Raw genomic sequence first — 22,318 nt, 5'->3', positions numbered from 1 at the left:
CAAAATGTAATATTCATCTTCATTATCTCATCATTCTCACATCCCTTCCACACCAGAGCTTAAACATGCTTTAAAGCTGTCTTGTTAAGCGAGGTTTGTCGACGCCATTTAAGCACATTGAAAAGACGAGTTGGTGAATTCTTGAAACCTATGGAATAGAATAAATCAGTTTTCCAGTTAGCTGTTTCTGATTTTCATTCAGTCAAACCCGGTTTAACTAAACGTGTTTTTCTTGTAATATATCAACCAGTTAATATTCTTGGACTATTTCTAGTCTTCGAAAGAACAGCCTGTCGTTCATATGAGTTAACTGATTACTAATTCAGTGTGGAAGATAAAAAGTTATTAATTATTAAGCGGATTATCATAATTGAAATACATCTCACCGCAAGATAATTGAAATATTTCACGGCAAGCTCCACTCACCGTAGAAACTCAACATCTGCTTTTCGTGTCAAACTAAATTTGACTGAAGTACTTACTTAAGCAGGTTGACAGATACTTCATTTGGCTAAAGTACTTGCTTTAGCAGGTACTTTTGGGGACAGGTCTTTCAGCTGACTGAAGTTCCTGCTTTAGCTCAAGCTTTGAGAGTTTTTTTCTCTTAAGTTATCTTATCAAGTGTAATTCTAATCTGTGCAATGTGTCCTTTTTACTTTTCATTTCATCAATCTTACTTTTGTATTGGCCGACCTTAACTTCAAAAGTGTGAAATTTTAGGTAGAACGCCATTTTGGAGAGAAACTTCAAACCGAAGGTACACACTCAGTATGCGGGAACTGTTTCACGGATTTCAACATGATTCGCTTGCTGAGTGAGAAATAGTGACGTTGGTCAAATATTGACACTTGCCAACTGTCACCTTTTTAAATTAGAGATTAGCACTTTCCTAGAGAGCAGAGTTGGACCCAAGCTAGCACGTTGTATTGAGTTTTCAAGAAACGAAACAAAAAAGTATCAACTGGACAGGAAGTGTCAGAAAAATCTTTTAGCAAGGGCGGGAAAGAATCCACTATGCATCCTGGATTTTCTAAAGCAGAATTAGGAGAAACAAAATATCCAAAGCGAGGCAAGTCATATGATGTTAACCACACTTCTGACGGTCAGACTGCTCAAGTCTCGGGTCAGAAAGCAGAAATAGAGAAAACATGGAATAAATTTGTCGAGTCGTCCACTCTTCACGGTTTGCTTCACGTCTTTTCCAGCTCAACCAGAACGCGTCACTTTCTATGGGCTGTGCTTCTTTTGCTGGCAATAATGTGGTTTTCATTTCAGTCCTTCAAGTTGATTGAGAAGTATTACAGGTACCGAGTCACGACAAAAGTCAGTTTGAAATACGACCCCATGCCGACTTTTCCAGCGGTGACTATCTGCAACTTTAACGTGTTCAAAAGGTCTGTGGTGAGAACGTCAGCGTATGAAGAAATTTTGCCCCAACTTCATGCATCTGTTTTTAAAAAAATGGGCTTTCCCGATGTCAATGATAGCTTTGACTTAAACAAATATCATTACTTAAACCTCACACAGTTTTACATCGATGCAGGACACCAAAGCAATGATACTGTTGAACATTGCATTTGGGACGGAAAACCGACCTGCGATCACAGGAATTTCACGTCCGTTCTGACATCAATGGGACTTTGCCACACTTTCAACTCAGGTAAATTTTAAGAATATTAAAAATAAATAAACACAGTCAGCAACGAGTTTAATTTCCATTTTGAATAAAGTTCGGATGTAACGAGCGCTTCCATTGGTTGAAAGAGCGTGTTTTATCAGAGAACAAACACAGAACTAAAGCTATCACGCCATCTGCAAATATGTACAATATCCGACCATCTCCTGGCTTTTTGTTTTTTTAAAATATTGACCCACAAGTCTGGCATAACCTATAGCACGAAAATGAAAATGAGCTCTTAGTTTCAACCGGATACAGAACAACGAAAAGGAAACCGAACTGAAAGAAGTAGCGCGCTTTGCAACAGAACAGAGCACAATCAAGGCGTGATTGGACTAGTCTCAAGGAGCAAAACTGGCGCGAGAAGCTTTCCAAAATTGGGAGGCTGTCTGTGATTGGCCCATCCTTGGAGAGAAGCATTGTTCGAGTGGAAGCAGCTGATCCAGGCTTAGTAGAATGTTGTATGACATCCCTGAACGGCAGCGAAGGAGACTACATTGATACGGGCAAATATGCGGCGACCAATTCTCTTTCTACATCATTTATCTTCCTTTCAGAAACTTACCGTACATGACGGAGCGTTCTGTAGGGCTTTTTGTTCTTTCTCTGTGAACTCTTTTGCAACTTTTTTGGTTATTTTTTTATATTTTTCCAGGAAGAGATGGTCAACCTATACTGCGAGTGAAGCAGGGAGGTTCCAATCGCGGATTACACTTGATATTGAACGTTAGACAAGAGGAATATTACGGGACGACATCATATGTTGCCGGCCTCAAAGTTCTTGTTCATGATCAGCAGACTCTGCCACTGGTCTCTCAGCTTGGCTTTGCTGTGAGTCCTGGTGCGAGTACATTTGCGGCGTTAAAAAAACTACGGGTAATAGATTACATTGTCTAATACTGTCGGATTTTTTTATGTGAACTTAGTTTTGTCAGCTCATGGGCTTAACAAGTGGAACTGCTTTAACCCCTAAGTTTCCTCTCACGACATCTATACATTTTCGAGCAGAAAGGTGATGAAAAGTTAGAATGATATCAGTTACGGGATGTCATTAGAGTTCACTGCAAATTTTCAAATTCTACTTTTAGGATTTGTATCTTGAGAACTTTTGCAGTTCCCTTTCTTTCGATTGTTACGTTAGTTTCTCGCGTAGTTTTAGGATTCTTTTTAGTTCGATTGTTACGTTAGCATCTCTTGAATTTTTAGAGTTCTCTTTCACTGGATTGTTACATCAGTATCTCGTGCACTTTTGGGATTCTCTTTCATTGTGATGTTACATTAGTATCTCGCGCACTTTTAGGATTATCTTCCAATGGACAGTTACGTTCGTATCTGGTGTACTCCAAGGATTTTTTTTATTAGATTGTTACGTCGGTATCTTGCGCACTTTTAGAATTGATATTCAGTGGATTGTTACGTTATTATCTCGTGCGCTTTTACGATCTTCTTTCAATAGACTGCTATCTTAGTATCTGGCACACTTTAAGGATTCTCTTTCATTGTATTGTTACGTTAGTATCTCGCACACTTTTAGGATTCTTTTTCGTTGAATTGTAACGTTAGCATCTCACGCACTTTAAGGATTTTTTTCATTGAATTGTTGCATTAGTCTCTTGCACACTTTTAGGATTCTTTCTCATTGGATTGTTACGTTAGCATCTCAAGAACTTTCAGAGTTCTCATTGATATGGAATGTTACGTTAGTCTCTTGCACACTTTTAGGATTCTTTCTCATTGAAATGTTACGTTAGCATCTCGAGAACTTTCAGAGTTCTCATTGATATGGAATGTTACATTAGTCTCTTGTGCGCTTTAGGATTCAATTTTGATGGATAGTCTCGATAGTATCTCGCGCACTCTCAAGATTCTCTCGCGTCGGAGGTAGATTAGTTTTATGGACAAAGTATAAGGCGCATGGTGAAGTTAACCACAGAAATTCGGAATTCTTTCGAAACTCAATTGAAATTTTCTCTGAAATTAAAGTTTTTTTTTAACCACAGACACTCAATCTTCCAAAACCTTATGAGGGAAACTGCCATGACAAAGAGATTACTAGCATACCTGGCTATAACAAGTACACGATTCCTTCTTGCCAAGACATTTGTGTGACCAACTTTGTAATTAATAAGTGTGGATGCAGGGACGCTTTGATGCCGGGTAAGTCATTAAAGGTCCGTTTCGCTAACCATTTGTTAGTCTGTGAGCAGGCGCTCATCAGATCAGCGGCTTAGGACGCACACTTTTATGCCCGTTGGGGATCTTATCTATATATATGTAAATCTTGATTATAGTCTATCTTTTCTGTATAGTGCTTGATATGTTCGCAGAGTGTGGTACATCTGAAAGTTGGACAAATCAATAAGACAACTTTTCTGTGACTCTGATGAGTTTCACGCCTACGCGATCATCAGACAGATTTTAATATTTTAATCTAATATTACTAAGACAATAAATCGCCTCAGAGTCAGTGGCTAGTGGTGAATATCAACCTCGCTGCTTCACCACTCCCACTTTAGTGACTAGTTGCTAATGCTCAGGAGCTGATGGGGCTACTGATATGATGTACTTCGTTACAAAAAACTATAAGAAAGTCAGTGCTCTTGTTAATTTTCGCTTCTCTCGAATTTTTCACAGACATAAACAACACCAAAGTGTGTGGATTGCGCGAAATCAAGAATTGCCTAGAGAAAGAGATGAGTATGTAGACATTTATATTACTTGGTTTTATAATAGTTATGATAAAATCTATTAAATCGCGTGTGTTTGGGAACGAATAATCTCGTACCCAGATCTTACCGTGTGATTGTAACTGAAATGTACACCTTCAATCGCTTGGCCATAGAAGGTCTGAGTAAGAGACTGACAAACGAGGGTATACCAAGTGTTTTATCAAGATTCATTTACTTTCCAATTCCAACTGCCTGTCATCACAAATGAATGAGGCGGGCCAAGACGTAACTGGGATACTTCATTAGCCTTTCACTGCAAGCCCTCAAAGCATTTACAGGAGGATTCCTCCCATCCACAAGCCCTCTCAAAATGTCATGACAATGGGATTTTGAACTCGCTTGTATTTGGAAGGTCAAAAATTCACTAAGGTGAAAATGTTTTTATTGCTTCTTTCAGGCAACTTTCACAGTAGAATGGATGACCAGTGTGAGTGCCCAGTACCTTGTGATTCAATCTCCTACAATCCCATATTGTCATACGCTGACTTTCCGAGTAACAATTTTATCAAAACTTCCGTCGAACAACGAGGACTCGATCTTACAACAGATTCATTTGAAGAAGAACAAGAAAGCAGGAGGTAATCGTATTGTAGTTTCGAAAGGTGAAAATTGTGTTGAGCCATGGAGCAACAAAAGTTAAAGTGGCTGAGCAAAAGTCACACAAAATTTAACGAGCGTTGACGCTGAATTAGGTACACACAGGTAGAGAAAAGATAGGCGAGGGTGATAACGAGCTTCGACACTGAATAAGGTACACAGTGGTCAGATTCACGGTAGGAGAGGACGGTAGTGGATGAAAACATCCTCTATCCTCCGGTTCCTAATACTGTTTTTAATTGTAACTACAGATGGCCTCCATTAAGAGTTAAAAATAAGCTACTTAGAAGTGGACCTTGAACTAAAATTTCGTGGCATATCCTAAGCCCTAAATATGACCAAATGCGACTCAATTAGCCATATTACTCTCATTTCAATGACGAGCTTAGTGTTATATCAAGTAACAGAATGATATCGATCCTCACAGGTGAAACTGAATTTGGAAAAATATTTTCTTAACTCCCAGCGAGGAGTGTCAATAATTCAGTTGGTAGTAACACCTAACCGAGCTTCAAGGGGGCATGGGTTCGAGGTCCGTCGTGCTTTTTCATCTGTGAGGTCATTTTGTATTCGCTATCACACAAAGTTCGAAATACAATTTCTCTCAATGATTTGTGATGAGGCAGTTTCATTGATAAGTCTCTTGGGGTCAGGTACATATAACACCAAACTGAAATTATATGAACAGCCAGTAAAATCAGAAAATGCTGACATTTCACTTGGGAAATGACACCTGAAAAAATCTGATCGCGGGATACGAGTGGAGCGTTGTCCACGGCCCCACGCCATTTGGACCGTCAGTGAAATTAAATAGAGGATTAAGATTTTCCACCCCTGTAGCCGGCTACCTGCACTTAACTTTTTGTTTCATATTTAATACTTCAACAGCCAGAATCAGCTGGAACTGCGCGTGTATTTTCAAGAACTTAATTACCAAGTCATCGAGGAAATACCTGCTTATGACTATGAAAGTCTGTTAGGTACGTGTCGGCGTAAGATCCACAAATTGGACTAGTTCTCTCAAAGTGCATGGTCCGGTCGTCTGGGACAAAAAGATTTGGTGATAACAGAGCAATCAAATTTTTCGTTGAGAAAAGCTCTGGGAAGGCTTAATTTTAGAATATGGCAATAGAAAATGTTAGATATATGGTCTATATTAGAATATGTCACTTGTAATTGTCACTTTTAGAAAAGATCCTCTTTACGGTCGGGTGCTCAGTTGCCAGGCCTCTGGAGAAGGTCCAGGCCGAAAGTGACGTCACTGTGGTAATAACCCCGGTGTTTCTCAATTGTAAATTACTTCTATATCGTGCCAACAATTTTCTCCTTTCTATCGATCATGAAGGTACCCATAGTCTCTCTCTCTCTTTAAAAGCTTAACAGCTTTATTATAACTGTGAGAATGAACATCCATAAAAAGATCCTAGTTTATCACATAATTGTTGTTGGAGGTAAAAAAGACTAAGATCTTCATATCTTCTTTTCACCACAGGTGAAATCGGCGGTCAAGTTGGTCTCTGTGTTGGAGCCAGTCTCTTGACCGTGCTTGAATTCTTTGACCTCATAATTGCTATCGTCGGAATACGGCTAGGATTTAGATAAAATCACACACTGAACGATATAATAGCTTACAGCAGGAGCCCATTACTGCTTACAGTGGGGCCTTAAACTACTGTAGAAAATTGAAACAAATCTTCAAGCTTTCACCGATCCATGCATCACCTGATGATCAGACCTTTGAAGCCAAAGAGATTTATTTGCAAAGTTTAGGTCTTTGATTTAACCTCTAGACACACAACCGGCCCCCAGAATCGCAAACTTAGCTAGGCGTTTTAGCAAGCTTTTGCAGCTGCGAATAACCCCCGTGAATTACAAGCTTAGCTGGTTGGTTAGCAAGCTAGTGCATTTTAAACATAGCGAGAGTCTTCTCTGTAATCATTAATGTTTAAGCAAAGCATAACTTCTTTAGTTTAGAAAGCAATTGGTATCATAATCATAATCGCGAATGGTCATACACAGTAGAAAGTAAAGACGACTGCGGTAAAACCTTTTTAAAATACTCGATGTCATCCCTGGCAATGCCGCCCCAACTCACCTCCCCAAACCAAGTAACCAAAATCATTCCTCAATATATTACTCTATAAATACCTGTAAATTCAAGTCACCAAGTCTGTAAAAGTTGTTGAATTCAATAAATAATCTGTCTGTCTCAAATTTTCAGTAAACAAATGTTTGTGGCATTGCGATTAGTGATCAACGCTTGTGCAGCTGCGAATAACCCCCGTGAATTACAAGCTTAGCTGGTTGATTAGCAAGTTAGTGCATATTAAACATAGCGAGAGTCTTCTCTATAATCACTAATGTTTAAGCAAAGCATAACTTCTTTAGTTTAGAAAGCAACTGGTATCATACTCGCGAATGGTCACACGCAGTAGAAAGCGAAACGACTGCGGTAAAGCCTTTTTAATAAACGTCATGTCATCCCTGGCAATGCCACCCCAACTCACCTCCCCAAACCAAGTAACCAAAATCATTCCTCAATATTACTCTGTTACCATCTGTAAACTCAAGTCACCAAGTCTGTAAAAGTTGTTGAGTTTATTAATTCAAAAAGTAATCTGTCTGTCAAATTTTCAGGAAACAAATATTACTGGCGATCTGAAATGTGTGTGACTTCACTTGGTGGTGAGGTCCCTAAGCCTAAGACTTACGTGACTGAGGGAAGACTGGGGGGTGACTTGGAAATGGGGCGACGTGACTTCCATTCTGTAAAGGATAATTAAATTACGTACTTGAATCCAGTCATGCGTCAACATTAAGTTGCTTGGTTGGTGACGCAAAGGAATTGACAACTAGAGCATCCACTGTGGTCTCCGAAACATTGATGTTTTACCGTACGTAGATAAAAGCGACGATTTGCTTTCTTAAGAGGAAATACAAAGGTGAACAAAACCTTGAAAAAAAAAGAAAGGTGAAAAGGAAAAATAAATAAACTAAAAGGGATTTGAGCCCACGACTCTTTCATAATAGCGGTGTAGTGGGTTAACCAACCGAGTCGTCAAGGCAACTGGAAGCTGGTCAAAATGGAATATTCATCTTCATTATCTTTCTCATATCCCTTTTAAACCAGAGCTTAAACATGTTTTAAAGCTGTTTTGTTAAACAAGGGGTTTGTCGCCTCCAGTTAAGCACATTAAAAAGACGAGCAAGTGTATACTTGAAACCTATGGAATAGAATAAACTAGTTTTTCAGTTATCTATTTCTGATTTTCATTCAGTCAAACTCAGCTTAACTAAACGTGTTTTGCTGGTGTGATGGGGTATCAGTCTATAACAAGGGAATATCAACCATTTAGTATTCTCTTGGTCATTTAATAGTCTTCAAAAAAAACAGCCTGCCCTTCATATAAGTTAACTGATTATTAATTCAGTGCGGAAGATGAAAAGTTATCAATTATTAAGCGGATTATCATCATTAAAATACATCTCCCCGCAAGATAATTGAAATATTTCACGGCAAGCTCCATTTATCGTACATAAAAAAAATGAACATCTGCTTTTCATGTCAAACTAAATTTGAAAAGACGCTACCTGCTTAAAGTGCCTGTGATACGTTTTTTTTTTGTCATTTTCTGGTTGATAGCTATATTTGAAATTAGAAATAATTGACCTTAGTGCCTGACAAGTTCCCCTTTAACATCTTTTTGTGCATTGAAAGTATGATTTGGCGGCCAAAAAGTGCCCCCATTAAGCACGCGACCAAAACGATCATGTTACATAGCCGTGAAGTAGAAAACTGTGAATACATGTCGGCAACTATGATCGAGAAAGGAGAAATTTAGAAGAAAGGACGAACGTATTGCGTGGCCGGAGCATGTGCATAATATTTTTTTATTTTTTAGTTTGTCACCTGTTTATACAGTGGTCATAGTTTTTCTTTTATTAATGACTTTACTTGAGAAACACCAAATGCAAAATAATTTTTTTGAAGGGATAACTAAGATCGATACACCTAAAAAAAAACCTTAGTTTTTGCTTCAACTTTTCACATCTATAACCTGTTATAACAAAAGTATGTATATATATATAATTTTAAACAATATACCGTAGTTGTCGGAAATAGATATCAAATAGCGATTATGAAATTTAGATTTGAATGATTTGCGCTAAGGTTATCTCGAGTAAGGTGATGCCGTCAAAGTGGTGGAAGAAATATTTCCCTTCATGTCGGATGAGAACAATAGGAGCTCGTTTGTAATCAATAGGTGAGAACAAAAAGTTATTTCACACCACCTTTGATCGTTAACGTTATTTTAAATTATTACCGACTTCATGATCAAAAGAGGCGAAGCCGGAAACAAACGAAAAGCTAAAACAAAAAAGACAAAACAAAAGGGAACGGAACAAAAGAACTCTGAATTTAGTCGAGTCGAGTCGAGGAGTTGTGACAGTTGTGAAACCTAGCGAGAATAGGAGAGGAGAAGAATAAAAATCTAGTGAAGACGAGACAGTGTGGGCTATCCTTACTAATTCCCCACATTAGTGGCACCTCCGACGGGACACGCAGTGAATTGGACAACCTGTTAGTCAATGGAAGCTAAATTGGAGGCAGAACTTCAGCTTCTAAAGCTTACACGAGGAAGGACGAAATCTGTCGTGGAGAAGGGAAATATCGAGAAGATCACTCGACATAAAGAAACTCTGGGAAAGATTGTGGCATCTATAGAAGACTTGAAGCTAGACATCGAGAAAGGTAAGCTTGAAGCGGGGAAAAGCATTGACGAAGTTGATGAATGGGGAAAAATTATCGAGCAAACGATTGATGATGTAGATAAAGAAGTAGAAGATTTAAATCGTCATCTCGAAGAAGCTGGGGCAAAAGCAATAAACAAAAAACGGGAAGAGGAAGAGGCTCTTCTAGCCAAAAGGAGGGAGGATGAACTGAACTTTGAAAAACTTAAACTTGAGCAAAAATCAAAAATGCAGTCGCCCGATCAGCCCGCCGAAAAACCCCTAAGTAAGGGAAATGTCAAAATGCCAAAGCTGGTAATTACGAAATATGACGGCACCTACGAAAAGTGGCTTTCCTTTTGGAACAAGTTCAAAGCGGAAATCGATGCAGCCGATATTCCCCCGGTTTCTAAATTTGCTCATCTCAAAGAATTACTGGAAAGCGATGTTTGTGAATCAATCGATGGCCTCCCATTTAGTCCTGAAGGTTATGAACGTGCTAAAAATATCTTGAAGTCCAATTATGGCAAGACAAGCGAGATTGTGAGAGCGTATATTGATAACATCAATGGTTTACCTGTGGTAACTGGATGCATCCCTAATGAAATTCATAAATTTTGTCAGACTTTGAACTACAATGTTCAATCATTAGAGACTCTAGGTAAACTTTCTGGGTGTTTATTTATGGTGCGTGGCGTCCTAGACAAATTGCCAGACATAAAGGCAGACCTCGTGAGCGGAAAACCGGGATGGCAAGATTGGGGTTTCGGGGACCTTATGCAGGCTTTAGAAGAATGGAAAGCCATTCATCCGATGGAAACTCTGGGGGTAGAAAAGGCAAACGAAACGTCTCCGACTCCGCCGATTTATCACCCGCCGCGTCCGCCGCGTCCCCCACGTTTGCCTCGTGACAGAAGTTTCTACGCGCGACAGGGCGAACCCAACCCACGACACGCGTGTGTCTACTGCGATCGCGTGACACACAGATCTTGGGAGTGTGAGAACGTGACATCTCCAGCGGAGCGCCGTCGCATTCTACAAAACAAACGCTTGTGCTTCAACTGCACTGGGCCTCAACACAGCGCTTCACAATGCCGAAGCCGCGCATCTTGCGTACACTGCAAACAAAGGCACCACTCATCTATTTGCGACCGACCGTCGGCAACTGGACGCCAAAGAGCGAACAACGGCGGAGTGGCTCTAACTGCAACTCAAGAAGGAGAGAAAGTCTGCCATCCAATCGTACTTGTCAAGTTGAATGGCGTGACCTGTAGAGCCCTACTGGACACCGGTGCGACTGCGTCTTATGCTTCAGGATACATCTTGGATCGTCTAAACCTCGTACCAGCTCGCACTCTAACACGCCGTATACAAACTATCGTGGGCATAGTGACTAAGCGGACAGAAACTTACAATACGCAAGTGAGTGACACTAAAGGAAACAATGCAATTTCATTACGAGTAACTAGAGTAGACCGCGCTGAACTTTTGTCTGTGGAAAATCCTAACTATAAGGAAATGATCAGCAAATACCGCCATCTGGAAGGCGTTTCAATGGAAGACACCGACACTAAGAGCTTACTCCCGGTCCATGTTATTCTGGGCGCGAGTGACTACGCGAAGATAAAAACTCGAGAATCCCAACGCACCGGAGCTATCGGCGAGCCTGTGGCTGAGTACACTCTTTTTGGATGGACCATCATGTCACCAGGAACGGAGACAGACCTGGACAAGATGTTTCTAGCGCAGACGGCCTCGAATGACTATGAAGAGCTTTACCGGATGGACGTCCTAGGACTCGAAGACAAACCTAATGGCGATCAGAGCGTTGTTTATGAAGAATTCCTTGAACAACTCAGCCGCAGCCCTGAGGGTTGGTATGAAACTGGCCTTCCCTGGAAAGGGGACCATCCTCCGTTGCCCTCTAACAAGTCTGGAAGCTTAAAGCGACTGGGGAGCCTAGTCCAACGACTTAAGAAGACAGGAAGGCTAGACGACTATGACGCTATCATACAAGAACAGCTTAATGAAGGAATTATTGAAGAAGCAGAGATGCCAGCAACTCAAAGAGAATTCTACATCCCGCACAAAGCAGTAGTGAGAGAGAGTGCAGAAACTACCAAGATGCGTATTGTCTACGATGCCTCAGCAAGAGCGTACGACTCAGCCCCTTCCCTAAACGACTGTCTGGAAGTTGGACCACCCCTGCAGAATCAACTATGGAAGGTACTCCTAAGGGGACGGTTTCATTCAGTGGCTATCGCTGGTGATATTCGCAAAGCATTTCTTCAAGTGCGTATCCGAGAGCAGGACCGAGATGCACTGCGGTTTCATTGGTTGGAAAGCAAGGATCCTTTTCGTGTTCGCACTTACCGATTCACCAGAGCTCTGTTCGGTTTGGGACCCTCGCCGTTTCTGCTTGGCGGCGTAATTCAGCACCATCTGAACACTTGCAGACCTACACACCCTGGTCGCGTAGCAGAAATCGAGCGAGAACTGTACGTTGACGATCTCATTTCTGGTGGAGGTACTATCCAAGAAGCGAAACAAAAGAAAGCTATAGCAACTGAGATGTTCCACCAGGCCACCTTTCACTTACACAAGTGGCATTCAAACGTGACTGAACTAGAGCTCACTGAAGAAACTGAAACTGGGGATGACTTAAGCTACGCCAAGCAACAACTCGGAATCAAGCCGAGAGAATGTGGGCTGCTTGGTTTAAAGTGGAACAAACTGACGGACGAAGTTGGAGTTACAATTCCAGAGGAAGTTGCCCAACCGACAAAGAGAGGGATTCTGGGAAAAGTGGCGAGGATCTATGACCCCCTTGGTCTTATCGCTCCAATCACCCTGCAAGGAAAGCTTCTGTACCGCGATGCCTGTGAAGAGAAACGTGCATGGGACGCTCCGTTATCCACCCCCCTAGAACAGCAGTGGCAGAAGTGGGAACGTTCCTTGCCGCAACACGTAACTTGTCCACGAGCACTTACCAGCGTCCAAGAACCTATCGAGGACATTAAACTTTATGCTTTTGGAGACGCGAGCGGAAAGGGCGTGGCCGCTTCTGTGTACGCCGTGGTCAAACAGTCAAGCGCAATCAACCAAGGCCTGGTTACAGCAAAGGCAAGACTGGCCAAACAAGGGCTGACAATACCTCGCCGCGAACTGGTCTCCGGTCACATGGCTGTAAATCTTCTGACCAACGTACAAGATGCACTTCAAGGATTCCCTGTGACTTCGCTGCATTGTTGGCTTGACAGCAGCGTTGCCTTACATTGGATACTAGGAGGAGGAGACTACAAGCAGTTTGTGGCCAACCGGGTACGAAAAATTAGAGAACACTCTGATGTTGTCTGGAGGCACGTACCTACTCAGGATAATCCTGCAGATCTTGCTAGCCGAGGTGGACTGGTAACTGAGGAGAACCAACTGTGGTGGAAGGGACCAGAGTGGCTAAGTGATCCTGCGAAATGGCCAGCCGACCTTGTGACCGCGCCCACCGCTGAATCTAACGCAGAAATGAAAGCTACAAAGGAGCTCTTTGCCATGGCCGTTAAAGCTGATGACGATCTAGACCATCTTCTGGCCAAGCACAACTACTGGAAGACTTTGCGAGTGTGCGCTTGGATTATGCGGTTCGCAAACAACGCTAGAGCGAAAAGAGCGACAAGAACAAAGGGACCCCTGACAACAGACGAAATTGAGAAGCAGAAACACTTTTGGTTGCTACGCGTACAGAGCCGGGGAAGTGAAAGCATGGAGGAAGATCGCCTGTGCCTAAACTTACAGAAGAACAAAGATGGATTGCTTGAGTGCCGTGGGAGACTGCAAGGGGTCTATCCGATATACATCCCAGACGCCACAACGTTCGCAAACAAATATGTCGAACACGTCCACAAAGCCACTCTTCACGGGGGAGTGGGGCTTACTATGGCTAAAGTGAGAGAAGAGTTCTGGATTCCCCGCCTGAGGCGCCTCGCGAAGAAAGTCATCAGGGAGTGTTATGGGTGCAAACGCTTCCAGGCTGTTGCTCTCGCAGCTCCACCCCCCGGTTTATTACCTCTGGAGAGAACTAAGGGCTCAACTCCCTTTGAAATTGTTGGCGTAGATTTTGCTGGGCCGATTAAGTACCGCAAGTCCTCTCGTGTAGAAGGAAAAGGCTATCTGGTGCTCTACACGTGCAGTTTAACGAGAGCCTTGTACTTGGAGGTCCTGCCTAATCTGGAAACTACTACCTTTCTTTCAAGCTTGAAGCGTTTCATCGCTAGACGTGGACGACCTTTAAAGATCTTTTCAGACAATGGAAAAACGTTCGTAGGAGCGGCAAACCTACTGAAAGGAATCCAGAAAGATGAGCAAGTTCAAGGCTACCTTGCATCGGAGAAGATTATCTGGAGGTTTAACCTAAGTCGAGCACCCTGGTGGGGTGGCCAGTTTGAGCGACTAGTGGGCCTCTTCAAACGTGCATTCTATAAAGTAATTGGTGGAGGAATGCTATCCTGGTCAGAGCTGTGCGAAGTCGTGCTGGATGTTGAAACTCAACTAAATCGCCGCCCCTTGTCCTATGTAGAAGATGACGTCCAGCTCCCTCTACTCACCCCATCTTCTTTCCTATTCCAAAGATGTATTCGCCTCCCTGAACAAGAACCATGGCGAGAGGAGACAACTGACCTACGAAAGCGTGCCAAGTATTTGAGGTCTTGTAAGGACGCTGTGTGGAGACGCTGGTCTCGAGAGTACTTGGCGGCGCTCAGAGAGCGTCACAACTGCAATGGAAAAGGCAAGGCGAGGCCCTTAAAGCCTGGTGACGTCGTTCTCATTCGTTCAGAAGAAAAGAACCGAGGAAAGTGGCCATTAGGAGTGGTCGTTAAACTATTCAACGGTCGTGATGGAATTGTACGTGGAGTGAAGCTGCGCGCAGGGAGAACGTTTCTGGAGAGGCCGATTCAACACCTTTATCCCATGGAACTGGCATGCGATAGAGCGCCGGAGAGAGCTGAAGTCCTTACCCCCCTGAATGCTAAAGCGCCAGTCTTTCGTCCACGGAGAGATGCTGCGGTTGCCGCAAACTTGCGTATTCGTGACGCTATAGAGAGTGAAGAACTTTAAAACTAAACGCAGGACAGAACTGTGCGGATGGACGGAGAATATAAAGTGATTTCAGCGAACTTTGACATTCATTACCTTGTTTTGTTTTGTTTCTGATTTCAATTTAATTATTAATTAAGCTAGCCGTTTCCTCTGTTTACATGTGCTTCCGTTTGGAAGGCACATGGGGGGAGTGTGTCGGAAATAGATATCAAATAGCGATTATGAAATTTAGATTTGAATGATTTGCGCTAAGGTTATCTCGAGTAAGGTGATGCCGTCAAAGTGGTGGAAGAAATATTTCCCTTCATGTCGGATGAGAACAATAGGAGCTCGTTTGTAATCAATAGGTGAGAACAAAAAGTTATTTCACACCACCTTTGATCGTTAACGTTATTTTAAATTATTACCGACTTCATGATCAAAAGAGGCGAAGCCGGAAACAAACGAAAAGCTAAAACAAAAAAGACAAAACAAAAGGGAACGGAACAAAAGAACTCTGAATTTAGTCGAGTCGAGTCGAGGAGTTGTGACAGTTGTGAAACCTAGCGAGAATAGGAGAGGAGAAGAATAAAAATCTAGTGAAGACGAGACAGTGTGGGCTATCCTTACTAATTCCCCACAGTAGTTATTCGGTTATAAGGCGCACCATTTTTTTCAAGAATTTCCTAATTTCTACTAAAAATTACCGCCAAAGTTTGGGTGCGTCTTATAGGCGAATATTTTCCCGAAACAATTTTTTTTATCACAGTTACTGGTACGATTTCAAGCAAATAAAAGGACACACAGTGTTGGTCATTGACTTTTATAAATATGGTGGTTCTGAAAAGAACCGGGGTGGTTCTGAAAAGAAAAATGATTATTTATATTGATCAAAGTACTTAAGCAGGTGCTTCTGTCAAATTTATCCCATGATTGCATGAAAATAGTTTTTAGAGGAAGACAAGGGTCCACTATGGATCCTGTATTATCTAAAACAGAGTTGGGAGAAACAAAATATTCAAAGCGAGGCAAGTCATGTGATGTTAACCACACTTCTGACGGTCAGACTGCTCAAGGCTCGAGTCAGAAAGCAGAGATCGAGAAAACATGGAATAAATTTGTCGAGTCGTCCACTCTTCACGGTTTGCTTCACGTCTTCTCCAGCTCAACCAGAACGCGTCGCTTTCTATGGGCTGTGCTTCTTTTGCTAGCAATGATGTGGTTTTCATTTCAGTCCTTCAAGTTGATTAAGAAGTACTACAGCTACCAGGTCACGACAAAAGTCAGTTTGAAATACGACCCCATGCCGACTTTTCCAGCGGTGACTATCTGCAACTTTAACGTGTTCAAAAGGTCTGTGGTTAGAACGTCAGCGTATGAAGAAATTTTGCCCCAACTTCATGCATCTGTTGATAAAAAAATGGGCTTGTTCGATGTCAATGATAGCATTGACTTAAACAAATATCATGACTTCAACCTCACACAGTTTTACATCGATGCAGGACACCAAAGCCATGAAACTGTTAGACATTGCGTTTGGAACGGAAAACCGACCTGCGATGACAGGAATTTCACGTCCGTTCTGACATCAATGGGACTTTGCCACACTTTCAACTCAGGTAAATTTTAAGAATATTAAAAATAAATAAACACAGTCAGCAACGAGTTTAATTTCCATTTTGAATAAAGTTCGGATGTAACGAGCGCTTCCATTGGTTGAAAGAGCGTGTTTTATCAGAGAACAAACACAGAACTAAAGCTATCACGCCATCTGCAAATATGTACAATATCCGACCATCCCCCGGCTTTTTTTTTTTTTTTAATTGACCCACAAGTCTGGCATAACCTATAGCACGAAAATGAAAACGAGCTCTTAGCTTCAACCGGATACAGAACAACGAAAAGGAAACCGAACTGAAAGAAGTAGCGCGCTTTGCAACAGAACAGAGCACAATCAAGGCGTGATTGGATTAGTCTCAGGGAGCAAAACTGGCGCGAGAAGCTTTCCAAAAATGGAAGGCTGTCTGTGATTGGCCCTTCCTAGGAGAGAAGCATTGTTCGAGTGGAAGCAGCTGATCCAGGCTTAGTAGAATGTTGTATGACATCCCTGAACGGCAGCGAAGGAGACTACATTGATACTGGCAAATATGTGGCGACCAATTCTCTTTCTGCATCATTTATCTTCCTTTCGGGAACTTACCGTACATGACGGAGCGTTCTGTAAGACTTTTTGTTCTTTCTCTGTGTATTGTTTTGCAACTTTTTTGGTTATTTTTTTATATTTTTCCAGGAAGAGATGGTCAACCTATACTGCGAGTGAAGCAGGGAGGTTCCAATCGCGGATTACACTTGATATTGGACGTTAGACAAGAGGAATATTACGGGACGGCATCATATGCTGCCGGCCTCAAAGTTCTTGTTCATGATCAGCAGACTCTGCCACTGGTCTCTCAGCTTGGCTTTGCTGTGAGTCCTGGTACGAGTACATTTGCGGCGTTAAAAAAACTACGGGTAATAGATTACATTGTCTAATACTGTCGGATTTTTTTTTTGAACTTAGTTTTGTCAGCTTATGGGCTTAACAAGTGGAACTGCTTTAACCCCTAAATTTCCTCTCACGACATCCATACATTTTCGAGCAGAAAGATGACGAAAAGTTAGGATGATATCAGTTACGGGATGTCATTAGAGGAGTCATTTTAGGATTCTTTTTCATTCGATTGTTACGTTAGCATCTCTTGAATTTTTAGAGGTCTCATTCACTAGATTGTTACGTCAGTATCTCGTGCACTTTTGGGATTCTCTTTCATTGTGATGTTACATTAGTATCTCGCGCACTTTTAGGATTATCTTCTAATGGACAGTTACGTTTGTATCTGGTGCACTTCAAGGAATTTTTTTTTATTAGATTGTTACGTCGGTATCTCGCGCACTTTTAGAATTGATATTCAGTGGATCGTTACTTCATTATCTCGTGCGCTTTTACGATCTTCTTTCAATGGACTGCTATCTTAGTATCTGGCGCACTGTAAGGATTCTCTTTCATTGCATTGTTACGTTAGTATCTCGCGCACTTTTAGGATTATCTTCCAATGGACTGTTACATTCGTATCTGGTGCACTTTAAGGATTCTTTGTTATTAGATTGTTACGTCGGTATTTTGCGCACTTTTAGAATCCTTCTTCAATGGATTGTTACGTTATTATCTCGTGCGCGTTTACGATCTTCTTTTAATGGACTGCTATCTTAGTATCTGGCGCACTTTAAGGATTCTCTTTCGTTGGATTGTTACGTTTTGTATCTCACGCACTTTTAGGATTTTTTTCATTAAATTGTTACATTAGTCTCTTGCACACTTTTAGGATTCTTTCTCATTGAATTGTTACGTTAGCATCTCGAGCACTTTCAGAGTTCTCATTGATATGGAATGTTACGTTAGTCTCTTGTGCTCTTTAGGATTCATTTTCGATGAATAGTTTCGTAAGTATCTCGCGCACTCTTAAGATTCTCTCTCGTCGGAGGTAAATTAGTTTTATGGACAAAGTATAAGGCGCATGGTGAAGTTAACCACAGAAATTAGGAATTCTTTCGAAACTCAATTGAAAATTGCTCTGAAATTAAAGTTTTGTTTAACCACAGACACTCAATCTTCCAAAACCTTATGAGGGAAACTGCCATGACAAAGAGATTACCAGCATACCTGGCTATAACAAGTACACGATTCCTTCTTGCCAAGAGATTTGTGTGACCAACTTTGTAATTAATAAGTGTGGATGCAGGGACGCTTTGATGCCGGGTAAGTCATTAAAGGTGCGTTTCGTGTTAGTCTGTGAGCAGGCGCTCATCAGATCAGCGGCCTAGGACGCACACTTTTATACCCGTTGGGGATCTTATCTATATATATGTAAATCTTGATTATAGTCTATCTTTTCTGTATAGTGCTTGATATGTTCGCAGAGCATGGTATATCTGAAAGTTGGACAAATCAATAAGACTACTTTTCTGTGACTCTGATGAGTTTCACGCCTACGCGATCATCAGACAGATTTTAATATTTTAATCTAATATTACTAAGACAATAAATCGCCTCAGAGTCAATGGCTAGTGGTGAATATCAACCTCGCTGCTTCACCACTCCCACTTTAGTGACTAGTTGCTAATTCTCAGGAGCCGATGGGGCTTCTGATATGATGTACTTTGTTACAAATTATAAATCTTGATTCCCAAGCAAAAACTCAGCTTTGTTCAGGTTCTATAACTCTTTTACTTGCTCAAACTGTTAGGTCTTTTAGATGACAGGTATTCGTGAGTAACTCATGACGGCAAAAATTAAGCAATGCATTTGTAGCGGTGTGTGTCATTCTCAACATTTTAGCTTGTCATTATTGAAAAACCATTATTTCGTATCAATAATACTCTTGTTATTGGGTTATGACTTGTTAAAAATCATACCGCTAAATGTAAATTGAGCGCCGGTGAATAACTTTACACACTTTTGCGAACAAATAATATCATACCAAAGTTTACAGGTACGTATTCAGAAGTGTCAGCCGATAGGGGGCTTCAACTGGGGCTTGAGGCGAGGAGACCACTTACCTATCAGATTAATAGATGCCGGCGTGCGCGGAAAAATTGGGGTTCTTTTTTTATAAAAAAAACCTATAAGAAAATCAGTGCTCTTGTTAATTTTCGCTTCTCTCGACTTTTTCACAGACATAAACAACACCAAAGTGTGTGGATTGCGCGAAATCAAGAATTGTCTAGAGAAAGAGATGAGTATGTAGACATTTAAATTACTTGGTTTTATAATAGTTATGATAAAATCTGTTGAATCGCGTGTATTTGGGAACGAATAATCTCGTACCTAGCTCTTATAGTGTGACTGTAACTGAAATGTACACTTTCAATCGCTTGGCCGTAGAATGTCTGAGTAAGAGACTGGCAAACGAGGGTATACCAAGTGTTTTATCAAGATTCATTTACTCTCCAATTCCAACTGCCTGTCATCACAAATGAATGAGGCAGGCCAAGACGTAACTGGAATACTTCCTTAGCCTTTCACTGCATGCCCTCAAAGCATTTACAGGAGGATTCCTCCCATCCACAAGCCCTCTCACAATGTCATGACAATGGGATTTTGAACTCGCTTGTATTTGGAAGGTAAAAAATTCACTTATGTGAAAATGTTTTTATTGCTTCTTTCAGTCAACTTTTACAGTAGAATAGATGACCAGTGTGAGTGCCCAGTACCTTGTGATTCAATCTCCTACAATCCCATATTGTCATACGCTGACTTTCCGAGTAACAATTTTATCGACAATTATGTCGAACGACAAGGACCCAATTTTACAACAGATTCATTGGAAGAGAAACAAGAAAGCAGGAGGTAATCGTATTGTAGTTTTGAAAGGTGAAAATTGTGTTGAGCCATGGAGCAACAAAAGTTTAAGTGGCTGAGCAAAAGTTAAACAAAAGTTAGCGAGCGTTGACCCTGAATTAGGTATACAAGGGTTGATAAAAGTTTGGGGAGTTTAATAACGAGCTTGGACACTGAATAAGGTACACAGTGGTCAGATTCACGGTAGGAGAGGACGGTAGTAGATGAAAACATCCTCTATCCTCCGGTTCCTAATACTGTTTTTAATTGTAACTACAGATGGCCTCCATTAAGAGTTAAAAATAAGCTACTTAGAAGTGGACCTTGAACTAAAATTTCGTGGCATATCCTAAGCCCCTAAATATGACCAGATACGACTCAATTAGCTATATTTCTCTCTTTTCAATGACGAGCTTAGTGTTATATCAAGTAACAGAATCCTCAAAGGTGAAACTGAATTTAGAAAGATAATTTTCCTGACTCCCAGCGAGGAGTGTCAATAATTCAGTTAACAGTAACACCTAACCGAGCTTCAAGGGGGCATGGGTTCGAGGTCAGTCGTGCTTTTTTATCTGTGAGGTCAGTTTGTTATTCGCTATCACACAAAGTTCGAAATACAATTTCTCTCAATGATTTGTGATGAGGCAGTTTCATTGATAAGTCTCTTGGGGTCAGTTACATATAACACCAAACTGAAATTATATGAACAGCCAGTAAAATCAGAAAATGCTGACATTTCACTTGGGAAATGACACCTGAAAAAATCTGATCGCGGGATACGAGTGGAGCGTTGTCCACGGCCCCACGCCATTTGGACCGTCAGTGAAATTAAATAGAGGATTAAGATTTTCCACCCCTGTAGCCGGCTACCTGCACTTAACTTTTTGTTTCATATTTAATACTTCAACAGCCAGAATCAGCTGGAACTGCGCGTGTATTTTCAAGAACTTAATTACCAAGTCATCGAGGAAATACCTGCTTATAACTATGAAAGTCTGCTAGGTACGTGTCGGCGTAAGATCCACAAATTGGACTTAAGCTTTTTTTAAATACATGGTCCAGTTGTGTGGGATAAAAAGATTTAGTCATTTCAGAGCAATCAAATTTTTCGTTGAGCAAAGCTCCGGGATGGCTTAATTTTCTGTCAGACTGACTGCTCCCTTCTAATTGTCACTTTGGGTGCTTAGTTGCCAGGCCTCTGGAGAAGGTCCAGGTCAAAAGTGACGTCACTTTGGTTATAATCCAGGTGTTTTTCAGCTGCAAATTACTTCTATATCGTGCCGACAATTTCCTCCTTTCTATCGATCATGAAGGAACCCATAGTCTCTCTCCTCTTCAAAACCTTGACAGCTATGCCTATAACAGTGACAATGAACATTATAGAAAGATCCTAGTTTATCACATTATAATTGTTGTTGGAGGTCAAAAAGACTAAGATCTTAATGCTTGCTTTTCACCACAGGTGAAATCGGCGGTCAAGTTGGTCTCTGTGTTGGCGCCAGTCTCTTGACCGTGCTTGAATTCTTTGACGTCATAATTACTATCGTCGGGATACGGCTGGGATTTAGATAAACTCACAGACTGAACCGTATGATAGTTTTCAGTGAGGCCCTATACTACTATAAAAAAATAGAGATGAGGCCTCTGTAGCCGAAGAGATTTAATTTAGCCTCTAGACACAAAAATCGCCCCCAAAATCATAAGCTTCAGCAAGCTTGTGTGGCTACGAGTAACCTCGTGAATCACAGGCATAGCCAGTGTGGTCATTTTAAACTTAGCGAGAGTCTTCTCTTTAATCATAAATTTTTATCCAAAGCATAACTTCTATAGTAAAGAAAGCAATCAGTATCATACTCGTGAATGGTCAAACGCAATAGAAAGCAAAACGATTGCGGTAAAGCCTTTTTAATATACGTCATGTCATCCCTGGCAATGCCGCCCCAACTCACCTCCCCCAAGCCAAGTAACCAAAATCATTCCTCAATATTACTATATCGCTATCTGTAAACTCAAGTCACCAAATATGAGAAAGTTACTGAATTCAATAACTAATGGTGTAAAGGGGTATCTGTCTCTAACAAGGGAATATCAACCAGTTAATATTCTCTTGGTCTATAACTAGTCTTCATTTCTCTC

The 22,318-nt window shown here is 41.2% G+C and overlaps 3 protein-coding genes across 3 annotated transcripts; all 3 read left to right on the top strand.

Annotated features, from left to right (window-relative positions):
* Positions 1-519: 519 nt before the first annotated feature.
* LOC149044540 (acid-sensing ion channel 2-like) lies at positions 520-7,233 on the top strand. Its single transcript, XM_089208536.1, has 7 exons — positions 520-1,660; positions 2,334-2,554; positions 3,679-3,835; positions 4,313-4,375; positions 4,805-4,985; positions 5,893-5,984; positions 6,497-7,233. The coding sequence occupies exons 1-7, from the start codon at positions 1,015-1,017 to the stop codon at positions 6,604-6,606; spliced, it is 1,470 nt and encodes a 489-aa protein (XP_089064662.1). The 5' UTR covers positions 520-1,014; the 3' UTR covers positions 6,607-7,233.
* A 1,916-nt stretch (positions 7,234-9,149) lies between these two features.
* LOC149044539 (uncharacterized) lies at positions 9,150-15,412 on the top strand. Its single transcript, XM_089208488.1, has one exon. It carries the CDS (start codon positions 9,595-9,597, stop codon positions 14,842-14,844), a length of 5,250 nt encoding a protein of 1,749 aa, XP_089064614.1. The 5' UTR covers positions 9,150-9,594; the 3' UTR covers positions 14,845-15,412.
* A 366-nt stretch (positions 15,413-15,778) lies between these two features.
* LOC149044538 (acid-sensing ion channel 1C-like) lies at positions 15,779-21,889 on the top strand. The gene is made up of 7 exons (XM_089208581.1): positions 15,779-16,424; positions 17,096-17,316; positions 18,445-18,601; positions 19,519-19,581; positions 20,011-20,191; positions 21,093-21,184; positions 21,645-21,889. The coding sequence occupies exons 1-7, from the start codon at positions 15,779-15,781 to the stop codon at positions 21,752-21,754; spliced, it is 1,470 nt and encodes a 489-aa protein (XP_089064707.1). The 3' UTR covers positions 21,755-21,889.
* Positions 21,890-22,318: the final 429 nt, after the last annotated feature.

Source organism: Pocillopora damicornis, chromosome 6, assembly GCF_964200805.1.
Source record: "Pocillopora damicornis chromosome 6, jaPocDami1.2, whole genome shotgun sequence".
Classification (NCBI taxonomy): domain Eukaryota; kingdom Metazoa; phylum Cnidaria; class Anthozoa; order Scleractinia; family Pocilloporidae; genus Pocillopora; species Pocillopora damicornis.
This window is presented reverse-complemented; position numbering and strand designations above follow the sequence as displayed.